The sequence below is a fragment of the Bactrocera tryoni genome, chromosome 5, assembly GCF_016617805.1.
Source record: "Bactrocera tryoni isolate S06 chromosome 5, CSIRO_BtryS06_freeze2, whole genome shotgun sequence".
In the NCBI taxonomy this organism is placed as follows: Eukaryota; Metazoa; Arthropoda; class Insecta; order Diptera; family Tephritidae; genus Bactrocera; species Bactrocera tryoni.
Window position 1 is genome coordinate 77,383,760 of NC_052503.1, and position 17,347 is coordinate 77,401,106.

General features: G+C 39.0%; 1 protein-coding gene and 1 long non-coding RNA gene across 7 annotated transcripts in view; one reads left to right on the forward strand and one right to left on the reverse strand.

The window, feature by feature from the left end:
- LOC120779028 overlaps positions 1-16,899 on the forward strand; it is a 256,412-nt gene extending 239,513 nt beyond the window's left edge. The window contains exons 4-10 of one of the 6 annotated variants that reach the window (XR_005705592.1): positions 9,733-10,028; positions 15,066-15,217; positions 15,282-15,433; positions 15,498-15,649; positions 15,714-15,865; positions 15,932-16,283; positions 16,396-16,899. This is a non-coding gene — a long non-coding RNA (uncharacterized LOC120779028). Of the gene's footprint in view, positions 1-9,732; positions 10,029-14,357; positions 14,713-15,065; positions 15,218-15,281; positions 15,434-15,497; positions 15,650-15,713; positions 15,866-15,931; positions 16,284-16,395 lie in introns of those variants that run through there. The other 5 variants (XR_005705595.1, XR_005705594.1, XR_005705597.1 and 2 more) reach the window with 5 other exon arrangements.
- On the reverse strand, positions 5,610-6,694 carry LOC120779012. Its single transcript, XM_040111132.1, has one exon. It carries the CDS (start codon positions 6,692-6,694, stop codon positions 5,624-5,626), a length of 1,071 nt encoding a protein of 356 aa, XP_039967066.1. The 3' UTR covers positions 5,610-5,623.
- Positions 16,900-17,347: the final 448 nt, after the last annotated feature.

Below are 17,347 nucleotides of genomic sequence, written 5' to 3' on the forward strand. Positions count from 1 at the left end.
ATTACGGACGTTATGGCAGAAAAGTTTGTTTAGGAGCAGCCGCTGGCTTGCGAGGTGGCGACCTAGCAGCGCGCTCATATCGAAAAGGTGTGTGCCTGAGCAGAAAATGGAGACTTTGTAAATGATTAAATGCACTTTGGTGCTACTTAGCAATAAATGTTTGCCGCAAGCACATTTCGCAAACAACACCACTGACAAAAGCCATACGCTGCAACAACAACAATACTGTACTATGCTGGCAGAACAAGCAAATGGCAAGGACAAGTTCGCAGTAATCATGGAACTTTGCGAAACTTTTTTTTATAAGCGCAGCAAGAATTTCTTAAAGGAGAAGGGCTGTGGAGAGCTTAGAGGAGGCTTTGAAGCAGCAAATAAATTCTTTTGTGAGTCGCAAATTAAATTTTTGTCAAGACTTGTTAGTATGAAATATTTTCTATTACAACTGTTGCGCTTTGCCGCAGCTTGGGGGTAAGGTTTTTTTTTATTTTGTTAGTGGCTACACACAAACATTCTTACCGGATTTGTGATTAAGCATAGTAAAATGTGTTAAAAATACTGGGTACGCATTTAAGATTGGCTGACATTTATAATTATTTAAAATGACATACAAAATTTTATTTGAATTAAAATTGCCGAGCTTTTCATGGCAAGAGATTAAGCATCTACTTGTGAATGGTAACCAGTCTACCGGTTACATGAAATTTGGAAGCATTTCTTTTCGATTCTCGTTTTTATTACACGCCGAACAAGATACTTTAAGTTTGTCACTAAGCTTGTAACACCCTGAAGGAAACATCGTAGACCCTAAAAAAACAACAATATCGATCGAGGATTATCGTGACGAACTGACTTGATTTAGCCATATTTGTATATCTGTATATATGCGAACTAGTACCTCAATTTTTGAGATACTAGTCTAAAATTGTACATACGCTATTTTCTATCAAAGGATCTTCTAATTTGTTGGAATCGCCGATATCAGAATATTATAGCATATAGCTGTCATACAAACTGAACGATCAAAAAGAAGTGCTTGTATGGAAAACTTTTGTTTTTGACGACATATTTTCATGAAATTTGGCACAGATTATTGTGTAAAGCAAAGATATAATCTCCAAAAAAATTACTCAGATCGACTTACTATATCATATAGCTGTCTTACAAAATGAAGGTTAAAAATTATACTCTTATATGAAAAAGTTTTTGTTTGGAAAGATGTATCCATGAAATTTGACATGGATTAAAACCTACTTAAAACCTATAATATCTGAATAAATTTTCCATATCGGACCATTATATCATATAGCTGTCATATAAACTGAACGATTGCAATCAAGTTCTTGTATGAAAAACTTCTTTAGTTGATCTCGTCATAAAACTTGGCAGTTATTATTACCCAAGGCAACGGTATAATAATCTGAAACAATTTTCTAGATCGGAGCTCTATAGCATATAGCTGCCATACAAACGGAACGATCAAAATAAAGTTATTGTATGAAAAACCTCTTTAGTTGACAGGATATCTTTATGAAATTTAGCAAGGATTATTTCCCAAAACAACGCTATGATGATCTGAAGAAACTTTCTAGATCGGACTACTATTTCATATAGCTGCCATACAAATTGAACGATTACAATAAAGTACTTGTATGGAAAATTTCCACAATTAACTAGATATCTTCACGAAATATGGCATGTATTATTTTTTTGAACAAAGCTATAATCTCCGTGAAAATTATTCAGATCGACCTACTATAACATATAGCTGCCATACAAACTGATCGAGTCCTTCCATGAAAACTTCATTATTTGCGATGAGTATGCTAGCTTCGTTGCAACCTTAGTTTAAATTTTTTTTCTTATTTTGCTTTCTTTTTACCACGACCTCTTTTGAAACGAGCTCTTTAACTTTTACAAACTTTAAAGTGCTTTCTGAGGCGCGAAATTGAAATTGCGCATTATGCGCAGATTATACGATTTTGAAATGCTTTGATTTTAGTCCGCCTTCATATATATTTTTTACACACTTTTCAGGCTGTGTCGGCGCTGTTTTGCCAGCACTTCGTTATGCTTGCGTTAAATTCAAAGGCAACAATGTAGCTATAAAGAAACGCAGGTTCTACAGCTTAGTTCATATATACTTCACATGTATGTATGTATGCATGTATATACACATATGCGCTGATATCTTCAGTTGTACTTGTTTTTGTACATAAATATTTCTGCAACATATGTACGTTGGTCTCGGTTTAGCTGAATTCCAGCACACACACATACAAGCACACACAGCTGTATTAACAAAATTTAGCACTCAGAAATTTTAAAGCAATGAAAGGTGCCCCGGTCCCATACATTAACACATGTGTACACTGACACACACACACACAAATGCACTAATACTTGTATGCGCAGAAATTATTACCTCATGAAAATTCAATTACACTTCCTTTCTACTATACGCTCCATCTACTGTGTACTCGCACGTCGCCTCACCGCTGCGCGTCCACATGCCATTGTCGTACGTCGCTTTGCAAGAGTTTTTCCTACAGTGGGGCGTGTATACACCAACACACGCAAATTTATATGCACTTAAACAGCGCACATAATGTGGCACTCCATGTTGCACATTAGCCGCGCTAGCCGCACGCTGGCAACAAATTTTCGCACCGCGCCCCACCCACGCCGCTGCTCTAATCAACTGGCTTTTACTTTGCCAAGTCGGCGCACTGGCGCTACATGCAGCGTCGCCTCAACTTCTGCTGCCAAAACATATGGAACTTTTGGTCTCCGCGTCCACAGCTCTGCTGCTGATGTGGTGCTTACTTTGTCGTCGCCGCTGTTCGCTGTTGCTCTTAAACATTTCAGCGCTTTGCCAAAACATCGCCACATTTTCACCACTTTCGCGGATTTGCACATTCAATGAAGCTTGGCGACTCAGAAGTTAAGAGCGCGCGCTGCCACGCCGTTGTCGCATTACGAACGGGCGCCGAAGTGCAAAGTGTTGAAGCCGCCGTCAGTTGCCAGCGCGCTGGGCTCAAATGCGCCCCGCGCCCAGAATTTATTATAACTCCGCACCACCGCTGCGCTTTCTTTGCATAAGTTGGTGTGTTGAAATACGTGCGTTATGAACTCACACACACGCACACCTGCTAATGCCCATTCAAAAGCACATAAGTAGGTGCTCAAGTTTATTGAATGTGTGTTGGTGTTCTGCAACCAAAGCCTTGCACCGGCGTCAGCTCATCAGCGGCTGTGAAAACTATTTTCAAGTCCATTTGAAGTAAATCTCCAGCCAACCCACAACCATAGGCCAACAGCGCGCGCCAATGTGACTACTCACCGCAGCCCACAGTTACCTCATATACCCACAGCCCCCAGTTGCACACACCTTCACTGCCGTTTGACTGTAACGGATCCTCCTGTGTCAGGTGAGTTTGTGCAGCGCTGCTTGATGACATCCTATTTTTATAAGCGCTGCTGCTGCCGTTTGCCTCCACCCTATTATAAAGCGTCGAAACCAGCTCTTGGCCGGCTCTTCAACTCTGTGCTGCGTGGTGGTGCACTTGTTGTTGTGGTGGCGTGGGCGCTGGCGCTGGTGGTTTGCTGGTCACATTAGGGAAAACTTATGCAGCCGCAGTAATGTACTTTCCATATTACATGTGCGCACGAATGCAAGCGTATCCATGTGTCCATGTGTTGGTGATGCTCAAAGTGTTTGAACGGAAAATTGCTTATACCCGTGGCGTACGGTCACAAAAAAATGGCAAAATATTTGTCACCTAAGTATGTGTTGAAAAGTAAAATAAATGTTATGCTGCAAGGTTATCATCAAGGGACAGCCGGTACTACTTGTGGCAGTGTTGCCACATTGTTCGAGTAATGTAAGATTGTTTCACAGAACACCGTTAGTCCAGTGAAAGTAGAACCGGCAATCATGTTTGGAGTGGGTAAAAAAATTATCTTTTTCTTCCATTCCTGTTTCTTCCTCTTCTTTATTGCCGTAGAAACCGCTGTTACAGCCGTGCTTACAATATCGCACCAGATGCTCTCCCTTTTCGCTGTGTCTCTGCTTCCTCCGGCGGGTACTGCCAGAGTCGCCGCTGTCTTTTCATTCGCTGAACTATGTCAAAGTCGTCGTATATCTCATACAGCGCATCGTGCCAACGACTGCTGTATTCGCCATTTCGCCATGCGTAAAGGACTATAAATCTTCTGAAAAAATGTCACTCGATCACTCCCAGGGCGCACCATATAGCAGGACGGTAATAATAAGAGAGGTCTTTGTTCGTCGAAAGCTTAATCTCCAGCAGTAGACTGAAGTAGGCGCACGGTAGGGAGTCGCCTTGGCTGAAAAATCGTTTGTTATCGAACGACTTGAAGAGATCCTTCTCGATCCTGTCGGACGTTTTGGTATTCCTATTTTATTTATCTACGATTCGAAGACAGGGAGAGACTGCCAAAAAATTCAATCCCCGAACACAAAACAGACTTTTAAGAGAACGAGCTGATGATATATCGGTGTTGGATCGTCTAGAGTTATGCTTTTAAACCACGACCGTAGTGAAGTGAAAAAACTGATGACATACCTGTGATACCGTGGACCACTATTTGAAAAAGGAGTTCTAAGCGAGAAGACTGATGATATCCTGATAAAGCGCGACCATTGGATCGAATAAAAGAAGACGTTCTAAGCGAAAAACGTTGATGACATCCTGGTGTTGGATTGCCTGAGTTACGTTTTAAAGCTGTCCCGAAGGCCGCCACTGCAAAAATGAGTTCTAAGCGAAAGATTTGATGATACCCCGATGTTGGATCGGCCGGAGTTATATTTTAGAAGCACAACCGTAGGCCAGCAATGCAAAAAGGAGATCCAAGTGAGACAATTGTGGATATCCCAGTGCTGCATCAGCCAGGTTTATGTTTTTAAAGCGCGACCCAAGGCCGCTTTGTAAAAAAGTTCGAAACGAAAGAACAGAAGTGAAGGAACCAAAGAAACTCTTTTGTTAAATCGGCTTGAATTATGTTTTTAAAGCGCGACCATAGGCCACCAATGCAAAAATAAGTGTTTTGGGAATTTTGAAATCGAGGATTTGAAGGATAACCCCTAAAATGCAACAAAATATGGCAACTTTATCAGTAAATTGTCTGTTATGTGGATAAACTTTTTATCTGGTGATTGAGTTTGCGGTTGCAGCCATGCATGTCGACACTGAGGGTCTGCGCATATGCAGGACGCCGTCGACACCCGAACGAGTTTACAGCAAATCCCCTTTGTGGCGGCGACATACACACAAAATGAAATTTCTATTTCAAAGTGAAGAGCTAACTAGCGCAAACTAAATATTTGTCTAAGCCAATAAGATGCGCGAAATTGGATTCAGGCGGTTCCCAGGCGGTGATGATGGCAAACCAACTGAAAACACATTTTCTAGTTATATTAAGAAAAAATATTCGTCTATATTATAAAATCGTTACTTTACACTTTGGAATGGAATACTATAACTATTTGCGCCAAGCATGAAAAACAGAAGCTGCGAAAAAGCAAACGCAGAGCACAAGCAACTAAAACATGACATTAAAATTAGTTTAACAATAACTGCTTGCCACGATCCACGCTGTCCGACTACCAAGCGTGCACGTAGCTAGTGGTGAAAAGCAGCGGTTCCTCAAAATGTGACGGCACTACTTCCACGGAGTGCACAATGGGCTGCAAGTATTCCTCGCTGTCAGCATGTGTGAAACTGCCCAGATGCTCCAAGTGCTCGACATCGCTGTCGACGAGCACATAGTCAGCCTCGGTTTCGATTAGCACCGCGGTCGCTGCATTATCATTATGTGGCGCTGGCGTCTGTTCTGCAGCGGCTGGTTTGGCGGCCTCTTCGTCTTTCTTAATCTCAGCCTTATCCGCCTTCAACAACTCATCGCTCGGTGTTGGTGCAACTTCTTGCTCATCCAATTTTGCTGTGGTTTCGTCCGCTGGTTTTTTGCCAAAAATTGCATCGCGTACACGTGTGAGGAAGCTGGGTTCTTCAGTGGCGGCTTTTGTGTCCTGCTCTTCACTTTCCGCGCTGGACTTGTCGTTGTCACTTTGATTCTCAACGCTTAGTTCGGTGGTGTCATCCGTGGATAAGGCGGTGTTGATATCAACATCTTCGGGTTCGGCTATATTTTCCTCCTGCTCGCGTGCCAGTCTTGGTGTGCTCAGCAACAGCAGCTTGGACGACTTTTGTGGTGTGCCTGTGATTTCCACGCTGCTGGCTGGTACACTCTGTGCAAGATCAACAGTTTCGTGCGTATTGACTTTGATGGTGGCGACTTCATCTCTGCTGAGCGCGGCTTCGGCTTGCGCTGCCTCCTCTGTTTGCGTTTCAGCCGCCTCCTCTTGCTTTGGTTCCTCAGTTTTAGCGTCCACTGTGTCCAACGTGATTTCAATGCCTTCGACCGTGTCCGGTGCCGGATCTAAGGAGGCAATAGCAATCTTCACAGTCGCATCTTCATCTCTGCTGAACGCCACTTCATCGCCGACAATAATATCGATGGTCGTGCTCTCCGTTTGTTCGCTCCCGCTGGCTTGTGCTTCTGTTACTGGTGACTCAGCTAGCTTCTCAGCGCGTAGCACACCCGCTTGTACGGTTGCTGTGGTATACAAAAGGATACTGAGAACTGCGTAAACAACACACACTTTGTGCGACATTTTCTGTTAATTTAATGCTTATTTGTGTAGACGCTTCAATTTCTAGTTATGAACTAATTTTTAATACCAAATAAACTAGTATTTATATGGATTTACGCAACGATTCTGTTGTTCCCCACCGACAGCTGAGCTGGCGAACGCCGCGTAATGTCACAAACTGTAGATCATCCGACGCGAGGCTAACCCTGACAGTGACCAATGGGGATTTTTGTTTTGATTTGTTATGGAGTTCCGTAGAACCTGACGATTGCACGTCAGCCGGACATCAATATTCTCAACATTACTGGAACGTTTCTGTATTTGTGTGTGTGTTTGTTTGCGTAAATTGGCAGCTGAACGCGCTTTGTCACCCGCTTGCCGGAAATTGTAACGCACTTTTGAGTGTGTAAGTGTAGCGCAATTGGCGCTTATTAGTATATGCTTTTTCGCTAGTAAACTCACCTATATTATTCACTTATTTACAAGTACAGGCAGGAAGGCTTCCACTGGCTCGCTTACAATAACTGGAGAGCTATATGTAGGAATATGTGTGTGTTTGTTGACAGATGAACAATAAAATATTAAAAACAACAAAAATCATTAACTACGGTTGCACCGAAACTACATATATACCCTTCACACATACAAAGGATTACATACAAGAAATTGATTTTGAAAGTTTGGCTTATATGACAGCTATATGCTATAGTGCTCCGATTTGAATAATTTTTTGAGAGATTGTATGGCTGCTTTAGGTAATAATTCGAGCTAAATTTCGTAAAGATATCTCATCAACTAAAAAAGTTATCCATACAAGAACTTCATTTCGAAAGTTCGGTTTATATGGCAGCTATACGCTATAGAGCTCCGATGAAACCTTTTTTTTCAGAACTTGTGTCGAAGCTTTAGATAATAATTCTTGCCAAATTCCGTGAAGATATCTCGTCAACTTAAAAAGTTTTCCATACAAGAACTTGTTTTTGAAAGTTCGGTTTGTATGGCAGCTATATGCTATAGTGCGCCGATTTGAGAAGTTTTCTGGGAGATTGTATGGCTGCTTTATATAATAATCCGCGCCAAATTTCGTGAAGATATCTCATGAACTAAACAAGTTGTTCATACAAGAACTTGATTCCGTTGTTCAGTTTGTATGACGGCTATATGCTATAGTGCTCCAATATCGCACAGGGTATATTGAACGCAATTTTTACATACTAAGAATATAATAGAATTTCTGAGACTCACTTGCTTCCAATCGGCATCGGCAAATGTGTTTGGCTGCTGATGGTCACCTTAACGCGCCGGTCGTTTACACGCAGCGAATGTGCGACGATGACTAGCTCATTAGCGCTTATTAATTTTCGTCACGTTTCCAATAAAGCTGTGACCGCAAGTATGCGTATCGCAGCTTGCCAAGTGAAACGAAAATTCAGGCATATTAATTACTACAACAAAGTTAATTTGTTACAAAAATATTTTGATTTAAAAAAAAATGTTTTAAGGCGTAAAAATGATACAATATTCTTCTTCCTCTTTTTGGCGTGGACACTTTTTTTTAAATATTATCATGCCATAAATAAGTAAGCACGTTTAAAATGGATTTCCCATTTGCTGTCCAGCTGCGCGATAACGCAATAAAATATCCTAAATTATCCAAGTGCTCGTTGCAACTTCGCCGGCCTGCCGACCCATCCGACCCAAATGCAATTCAAATGCGTTTCCGCGTCACTTCTTTCCATTTCAATTGGGTTTTATGTGTGTCGCTGTGGGAGATCAACTTCTAATACGCCCGCCACCCAGCGTTTATAGCATACTTGGGTCCCTTGCACTCCAGCAGCAGTTGCAGCAGCGCCCGGCACCGACGGCCCTATTTGACACTAACTTACGTGTGTGTGTGATTTTATTTGCACGCTTTGTTTTGACTCCTTTTTTTTGCTCAGTATTTGCAAGCCAACCACCTTTGCTCCAACCCTCCTACTCCAGTACCTCCGCCACTACCTCCGCCACAGCGCTGACAAACGACTGGATGGAGCCTTTTTCGTTAGCTCGCTTTTTGTATTTTTCGGATTGCCCGTCGCATTAATGCCAGTTGACCGATTTGTTGTCATCGCTTCATCGTAATATCAGCTCACTAAGCTCTCGTTATTTGCAACTCCATGCACTTGTGCCGGCCCACAGCACTCCACGAGACCGCCTGCTCATCCGTTCGCCCGCCAACAGCTTGTCGCTGGCAGTATGTGCAGTACTGTGACTCCTCACTTTTCAGCTGTGCAATCAAGTGTACAGAGCCTGCGGAAGTGGACCACTTCAACACCCTCGTAGGTGTGCCGCACGTTAAAACGTCCACAAGCTAGGCGTTCGAAACTCGTTTAAAGTGGACGCTTCATGCTACTTACATATATCTTTACAGCCTTACATATACCACTGTTTTCATTCATGCATTAACTCTTACCTACACACACGGAGACACACACCGAGATACTGTTTAGTATATATATAGTAAGCACTCAGCGGTAAGTGTCCACCGCTTTGCTGTCTGTGGTGGACCTAAACTTGATGCGCTCCTGTGGACTGTCATATGCAATCGTGCGTTAAACTTACGACCTGTTCGCCAAACTCTACTCCATTTTGTCGCTAGCTCGTTCCCTGGCTGGGCTGGAGCGCACTCATTCCCCTCTCCAACTCTATCGAAGTTGGTTATTTCTGTGTGTGCATTCGTTCCTTTGCTTTTTGCCATTGCATTCCGTTATGTGCAGTTTTTCCCATTTCTCCAGCAATATTTCTTCAGCAACTTTCTTCTTGTTCTTCTTGTCCATTTTAGCCTTTTCCACTTTTATAAATTAGAATACTTTGATTTGTTCATTCATTTTGGCGCTGATTTCTTCTTATTGGCGAATTCTTGTATTTTTGCTTTTCGATAGTTTTGCATTTTCCCCATTGACGATTTAATGGATTTTCACTATTTCTTTGTTTTCTGTTTTTGTTGTTGTTTTTTCCTTTTGTTTTTGCGTAGTTTTATCTGCTAACGATTCTACATTTTTTCTCTGTGTTTTTCACAGTTCTAATGTAATAAAAGTTTAATGCATCGATAAAGTGGAAATTCGCAATTTTTCCTTGCCACCGTCAGCCCGCCTCGGCGCCGCTCGTCAAGTTTTCGCCTGGAAACAAAAGAATCTGCAATACTTACGCTTAATGTTCGGGGATAACGAGTAGCATAAAAAATGTCGGATTTCAAGTTGGAGCAGCAAAGATTTATTCATGGACGAGTGATGAAGTACAACGGTTGCGGCTGACTGCGAAATTATCTACGTGCGCGGAGTGGATGGGGCAGACCTCAGTGGTAGCGGTAAATAGTGTGAGTATTAAATTTGAGTTTAAGTAACCGTTATTATGTGAAGAAATAGTAAGATCTTTGATTTTGTGCGACGATTTTATACTCAATAATATTTTTATGAAAATCTGAGGCCTTAAACATAACTGCGGAAGTTAGAAAATGGTCAAGGTTTGCGAATTTAAAAAAAAAAAATGGAATTTTGGAATTAAATACTGAAAATTTAAAATTAAATACACGATATCGAGTTGCTTGGGGTTAAAATATTTCCATGATTTTGAGATTAAAAATTAAAAAACAAATTAAAAATATTAATTTTTGAATTTAGACTTTGGAAAAAATGTAAACTATATTTTTCATGCAAGATTTATGGTATTAAATTTTTTTTTATATAATTTAGTAGTAAAAATTAAGCTCTTAATTAACTAACACAAAATTTTTGGATTGAGAATTAAATTTTTCATTATTTGATTCCGATCTTGGAATTAAAAAATTAAAATCAAACTTTTAATTCAGATGTTGTGATATTTGGGATAAAAATTTCAACATTCTTATTTTTCTATACACTATTTGGACTTAAAAAATAGTTTTTAATCCGATTTTTGTGATCAAAAGTTTTTTTAATTTTAAACCGATTTTTCGGAACAATTTTTTTTTCTAAAACCGTATTGTGATTATTTTTTTATAATGTTTGGAATTAATAATACAAATTAAAAATGCTTTTCTATACCCATTTTTTGAGACTAGTTTTTTTTTTATTTTTTAATACGGTATTTGTGATTAAATTAAAAATTAAAATACTTTTTTTAATAAAAAATATATATTTGTATGTTTATATGTACATATGTTAATATATATTTTTAAGCAAAATTCAATTTTTTGAAACCGCTTTTTTGGACCAATATTTCAATTCGGCGAACGTCTATTTCTGATAATAGTGTGTCTGTATGTCAAATATGGGTAGAATCGGATCAATAATTCCCTTAGTCGCCATATACCTAATATAAAAATTTTCGAACTTCCAATTAACTTTGGCTCATATATAATATGTTTGTGTATCGGCCAATGTGGAAGAAATTAAAACAACAAAAAAGTACCCGGAAATTGTACATAAAACGGAAAATATTTAATTACTCATCAAAATGTATTATGTTGCCTCCAAAGTAATCCTCACAAGATGTAAAACACTTATGCCAACGATTTTTCCAGTCCTCGAAACACTTTTCATAAGCACTTCTTGGAATGACTTCAGCTCCTTCAGCGAATTTTGTTTTATCTCTTCGACCGACTGAAAACGGGTTCCACGGCGCTGAAAATACGGTGGTTGATCAATTAATGATGCATTATCAACGTTTAAAATCCATGAATTGTTTTTCGATAATTCCGACCGTTTTCGACGAATGTTCTCGCACAAATCTCAATACGGTCAAATGGAACTCCTTATTGACCACCTGTCCTTCCAGAACAAATTGATGATGCACCAAACCACGAATGTCGAAAAAAGACAAAGACAAAAAAACTTTGATTTTTGAGCGACTTTGGCGTGTTTTTTTGGTTTCGGTTAGTTGTTTTCCCTCTATTCCAATGATTGTTGACTTGTTCGCATATCAAACTCATAAACCTATGTCTCATCGGCAGTTGTAAAGCTCTCCATGTAATGTTGGATTGGTACTCGCATGATCAAGTATGTCAAAAAAACCCTATTTACGGTACTCTTTTTGAAAAAAAATCAGCTTTATCGGGGCGAGTCAAGCCAGAAGACGTTTCATACCCAAAATATCAACCAAAATCAATCGAACGGACTCAGGAGGAATGTCAAGCTCTCTTGCCATTTCCCTAATACTTGCCTGACGATTTCACTTCTTTAATACTTTCATCAGTTGACTAGGTCGAAGGTCGTCCAAAACGGGGCATGTCTTTAAAGATCTCTCGAAGGCTTTGTACCACTCATAGGCTTGTGTTTTTGATAAAACTGAATCACCGTAAGCCTTTTTCAACATTCGAAAGGATTCCGTTCTCGGTTTTTCATTAGAAATACAATATTTGAGACAAACTTTCTGTTCGCTAATTTTATCCATTGTAAAATCTCAATGCACTGCTAAGGTGTACCGACTTAAGTCACTGTTGTAAGCAAACTGTTTGACAGCTCGCGCATATTAATAAGGACAGTCCTGCCAATACCAATGCCTACCCTAATATCATTAAATCAAAAACTTAACGTATGAGAAATTGGAGCAGACCTCGATCATATCGTTATTTTTTCAATCCACGGCAAAAGTTGTAAACATATTACGATCATTGCCCAACGGAATACAACTGTATTAGATATTATATCATATTATGAACTTAGTTATTTGATTGAGTGATTTTATCAAAAATGATATCTTCATATACATAAATTTATTCCCACCAGTGCCATTAGCGGCTGTCATTACTACGCCTTGGTATCGATAACGTCGTTACTCAGTCTGCTAAGTTTGTCGGTCGGTAGTGTTGTTGCCGTCATCACTCTCACTTTTTTCACAAGTTACTCTAAAACTGTTTTAAGTAGCAGGCTCACAGCAATACGGAGTAGTGAGAGTGACTAAATGGAAAAGCACAAACAATTGCCAGCGTCTGTCTCAACACAAGACACACAGCATATGTAGAAACTTGGAAGTTTTAACGCAAAACGCCGAAAGCAACAACAATCATGTGTTTTATGACGTTCAGTTCCGTGTGTTGTACTAAAAATTTCGAAATCACACACGAAAACGAAAACCTTATCAGCAATCGTCAAGAGAGTGATTGAAGCGACCGAGCGGCAAAGAGCAGTGAATGATGGAGAACAAACAAAAACAAGTGTTTGATAAACTGCGATCAGTATGGGGAAATATGGACACAAGTGGCGGCATATATACTCAGAAATATGCAAACTTACATATGTATGTATGTATATAGAGAAAATGAGTAAATATCAGAGTAAAGTAGGAAATATGGAGCAGTCAAAAATTAGTGCAAACAAGTAAGATGAGGCTAAGTTCGGTTACAACCATACTGTTTATACTCTAGGAATTTGCATTAAACAAAGGCGAGAGAGTATTTTGAGGTGTTCGATAAGTTTATATCAGTTAGTCTCATTATTATGCTTTGCTTCGTATTCGAGATATTGGTATTAAAATTAACCTAGGAAACCCTAACGACATACTGCGTCTACCAATTGGGTAAACCTCAGCCATTTAATCGTGACAATGGCTATTCGCAACAAATCACAAAGATATTGGAACTTTATATTGTATTTTATGTTCGGAGCCTAAGCAGAAATAGCTGGAACATCTCTTAGAATCTTAGTCTGAGCAGAATTAGGACACCCTGGAGCCTTAATCAGAGTCATGGCAAACTTTGTCATCGTGTTCAGTAAGGTTTGCGGTTTCATCATGTCACTTGGTAAATGTCTCGCACTGACGGACGTACGGACAGACAGACAGTCTTTTGGATTCAACACGTCTAAACATCCTGATAATTTATTTAGTCTTACATACATATGTAACTTCATACCTGTCTCGTTTTCATTTAGGTCATACAAACACCCGTTAGGTGGAGAAAACTAGAATACCCTGTAGCAAGATGTTACCAGAGTATAAAAGCCAAAGACAAACTTACCATACTCAATTTGAATAAATATTAGCAGCAGTGCGCTACAAAAGCACACGGCATTATTTGATGAGTTGTATTAATGTACAAAGTCGCATCAAATTACTTGCTACCACGCTGCTTCTACACTCTCACACCTGCTCAGTGGATTTTTCTCTACATTGCTGCCAAAATTTCGACTCGATTTCCCTTGCTTATGCGGCGTCACTCAAGTGACCAGCCGTACGACCTTGTCGCTGGTTTGCATTTCACAAACATAACACATACAAACGCGCACAAACATATTTGTTGCTTTGTTTTCGCTCTGCCCTCACATCTCATTCACATAATTTCACTTGCGCTCTCCCATTACGCTCTACCTGCACTCACCTACTTGTGTGCCTGTGTGTATGCACATTGGCTGGCGAAGCGTGCATTGTCTGACCAATGCCAACAACAATAACACCAACCATGTGCACATGCATATCTCCATTATCGCTCGCCTTGGCTTTTGAACCGCTACGCGCTGTCGCCACTGTGACGTCGCGTCATTGCTCTTTCGAAAGTTATTTGCTGAGCGCTTTTACTTAAATTGCGGTTCAAAGCGCACGAGTGCCGAGTGCTTTCCATTCGCAGTGCCGGTTGGCCGCTAGCAGTCATTTGCTGTTTGCCTGCTAAATAAAATTTATAATTTAATTTATTTAAAAAATTATTTCAAAAGTAAACATTCGACGGCGAAGATTCCGCCTGCAAACAGCAGACAGACGCAGACATTGTGAACGCTGCATGTTGTTGGCAGTTTGGTTGTTGCTGCTAGTTGCCGTGTGAGGTGATGAGGAGATGGTGCCAAGTGCTGCATTAATTTTAAAATTTTTGTCTGACACTGTCAGCGGTGTTTACACTCATTTGCAAGTCGCCAAGCCAAGGCAGCGCAGCCGGAGTTAGAGTTTCAGTCTGGCAGTAGTATTTGCATTTGCCTTCTTGCTTGCCTTCGTTTGCAAAGCCGAAAATTCGTCAAGTAAATTTTATGAAAGGCCAACACAAATTGGCATAGGCTGTGCACGTGTCTGTCGTGCAGCTGCTGCGAGTTGTGCGTGTACGTATATAAGTGAAGAAAATGTTATTTTAATTATAAAATGTTTCGAGTTTAAAGCGGAATTGCGACTGACAGCGTGGCATGGCCGTATGCATTGTTATTGCAGCGCTTGTGCGGCTGAGCAGCGAGAAATATGTGCATAAGAAGGGAAACGTGGCCTCACTCAGCTCTTGTGCTTTATAGAAGAACCATATTGATGCCTAACAATTCGAACAAATTCAACATATTCTGATTTAATTTTACATTTTTTTATCTATTAAATTTTATAAATTTAATTTTTGCTATTTGAGCTGTAGAATATTTAATAGAATTAAAATTAAACAAAATTAGAAATATTTTTATGCTTTTTTCAGGTAACAGACGAGGCTGGATAATTTCTGAAAGTAACAAAAAGAAATCAAACTGGCATGAAGCACTTTGGAAGCAAAAGTTATTTCAACAAATCTGGAAGGAAAAATTATTTACGACGAACTGAAGTTGGGATGAGGAGTGGAATGGACAATAGGTTGTAGCATATTTAATAGAATTAAAATTAAACAAAATTATAAATATTTTTATGTTTTTTTCAGGTAACAGACGACGCTGGATAATTTCTGAAAGTAACAGAAAGAAATCAAACTGGCATGAAGCACTTTGGAAGCAAAAGTTATTTTAACAAAACTGGAAGGAAAAATTATTTATGACGAGCTGAAGTTGGGATGAGGAGTGGAATGGACAATAGGTTGTAGCATATTTAATAGAATTAAACTGAAACAAAATTATAAATATTTTTATGTTTTTTTCAGGTAACAGACGAGGCTGGATAATTTCTGAAAGTAACAAAAAGAAATCAAACTGACATGAAGCACATTGGGAGGAAAAGTTAAATTAACAAAACTGGAAGGAAAAATTATTTACAACGAGCTGAAGTTGGGAAGAAAAGTGGAATGGACAATAGGTTGTAGCATATTTAATAGAATTAAAATTAAACAAAATTATAAATATTTTTATGTTTTTTTCAGGTAACAGACGAGGCTGGATAATTTCTGAAAGTAACAAAAAGAAATCAAACTGGCATGAAGCACTTTGGAAGCAAAAGTTATTTTAACAAAACTGGAAGGAAAAATTATTTACAACGAGCTGAAGTTGGGAAGAGGAGTGGAATGGACAATAGGTTGTAGCATATTTAATAGAATTAAAATGAGACAACATTACAAATATTTTTATAACTTTTTTCCAGTAACAGACTCGAGTAGATAATTTCTGAAACCCAAAAAGAAATCATGTTGAAATGAAACTCATTGGAAGCAAAGATATAATAACAAAACTGAAAGGAAAAATTGTGTATGTGCTATCTGAAGTCAGGATGAGAGGCGTTGTTGAATTTTTAAAAGTTGCGGGCTTTAGCTCGATTTCCAGCAAAACTACATGTCCTATATGAAAAAGTTATATGTCAAAATTGTAGTTAATGAGAAGATCTACAACTTTGGTATGAACATCTTTTAAGGATAACATCACAATTTATGTGAAAATGCAAATACTCCAGTTTTTGGGTGTTTTATTTTTTTCTGGCGCAAATTTCATTCTTTCAGGTAATTTGATGCAAACTTATCTTCTTATGCCCCAATAATGCTATGTTTTTTTTAATAAAACTAATTTATATTTCCATATAATAATACAAATATCATTTCGCTTGATATTCAGATAGTTGAAAGTGAAGGCAAGGATGCTGCAGTAGTTCTCCCACGAATGGGGGTCTAAGTAAACCGAACGAACTGGGATTTTTATTCGACCAAGAACGGTCAACTCGGCAGCATGCTTCGAATTGCTTCAGCGTGCCTCGAATTACTTCAGCAAACTTTTCTGATGTTACACAGCAGCAACTATTTCTGCTTATTCAAGGATACAAATAAGTATATAGCACCGCTTCCACGACAGTTGGCTCTACATAATCGGAAGGGACCTGGATTTTTATCATTTTTCTCCGGCCAATGTCATCAGCATGCCTCCAAATCAGTGCAATGATGTTTTTTGCTGCTACAGATACAAGTTTTTTCTCTAATCCGCTGCCCTGGTGTACTGCAAACCGAAATACTTACCAATAGATATATTTTTAGACTGCTATTTCTTACATTTTAACTATTATGAACATATAATTACAGTAAATTCTCAATAAAAATAAAAATATATATAGCTGAAAGCCTAAAATGTGCGTTTTATTTGTCAGCCCATGAACTGTAAACATACTTTTCATGAATTGCATTGTTAAAGCAATAAATTCTAATATCCAGTATGCTAACGCTAAAAGTGCTGCTAACATTAATAGTGGTGCCAACATTAACATTATCTGTAGAAAAAACAGTGGTCGAAAAATGTTGCAATTCACACAGCGCTGTCCGGCTTTTTTGCTGAAAATTACTTGCGCGTCCCAGGCAATGTACTAGGCGCCCAGCATGCACCAGTAGGTTGATGTTATGTTAATAACATATTCTGTTACTGTAACATTAACATGACTGGCTATTAACATAACATTAGCATGAAATGTTAGTAAAATAACATTAACATAACATAACATTAACATAACATGTTATTAACATAACATTAACATTACATGTTATGTTAATAACATAACATTAACAGTACATGTTATGTTAAT

What these genes read in the sequence shown, in the direction of transcription:
- LOC120779012 (XM_040111132.1), bottom strand. Translation starts at nt 6,694, where the DNA reads ATGTCGCACAAAGTGTGTGTTGTTTACGCAGTTCTCAGTATCCTTTTG.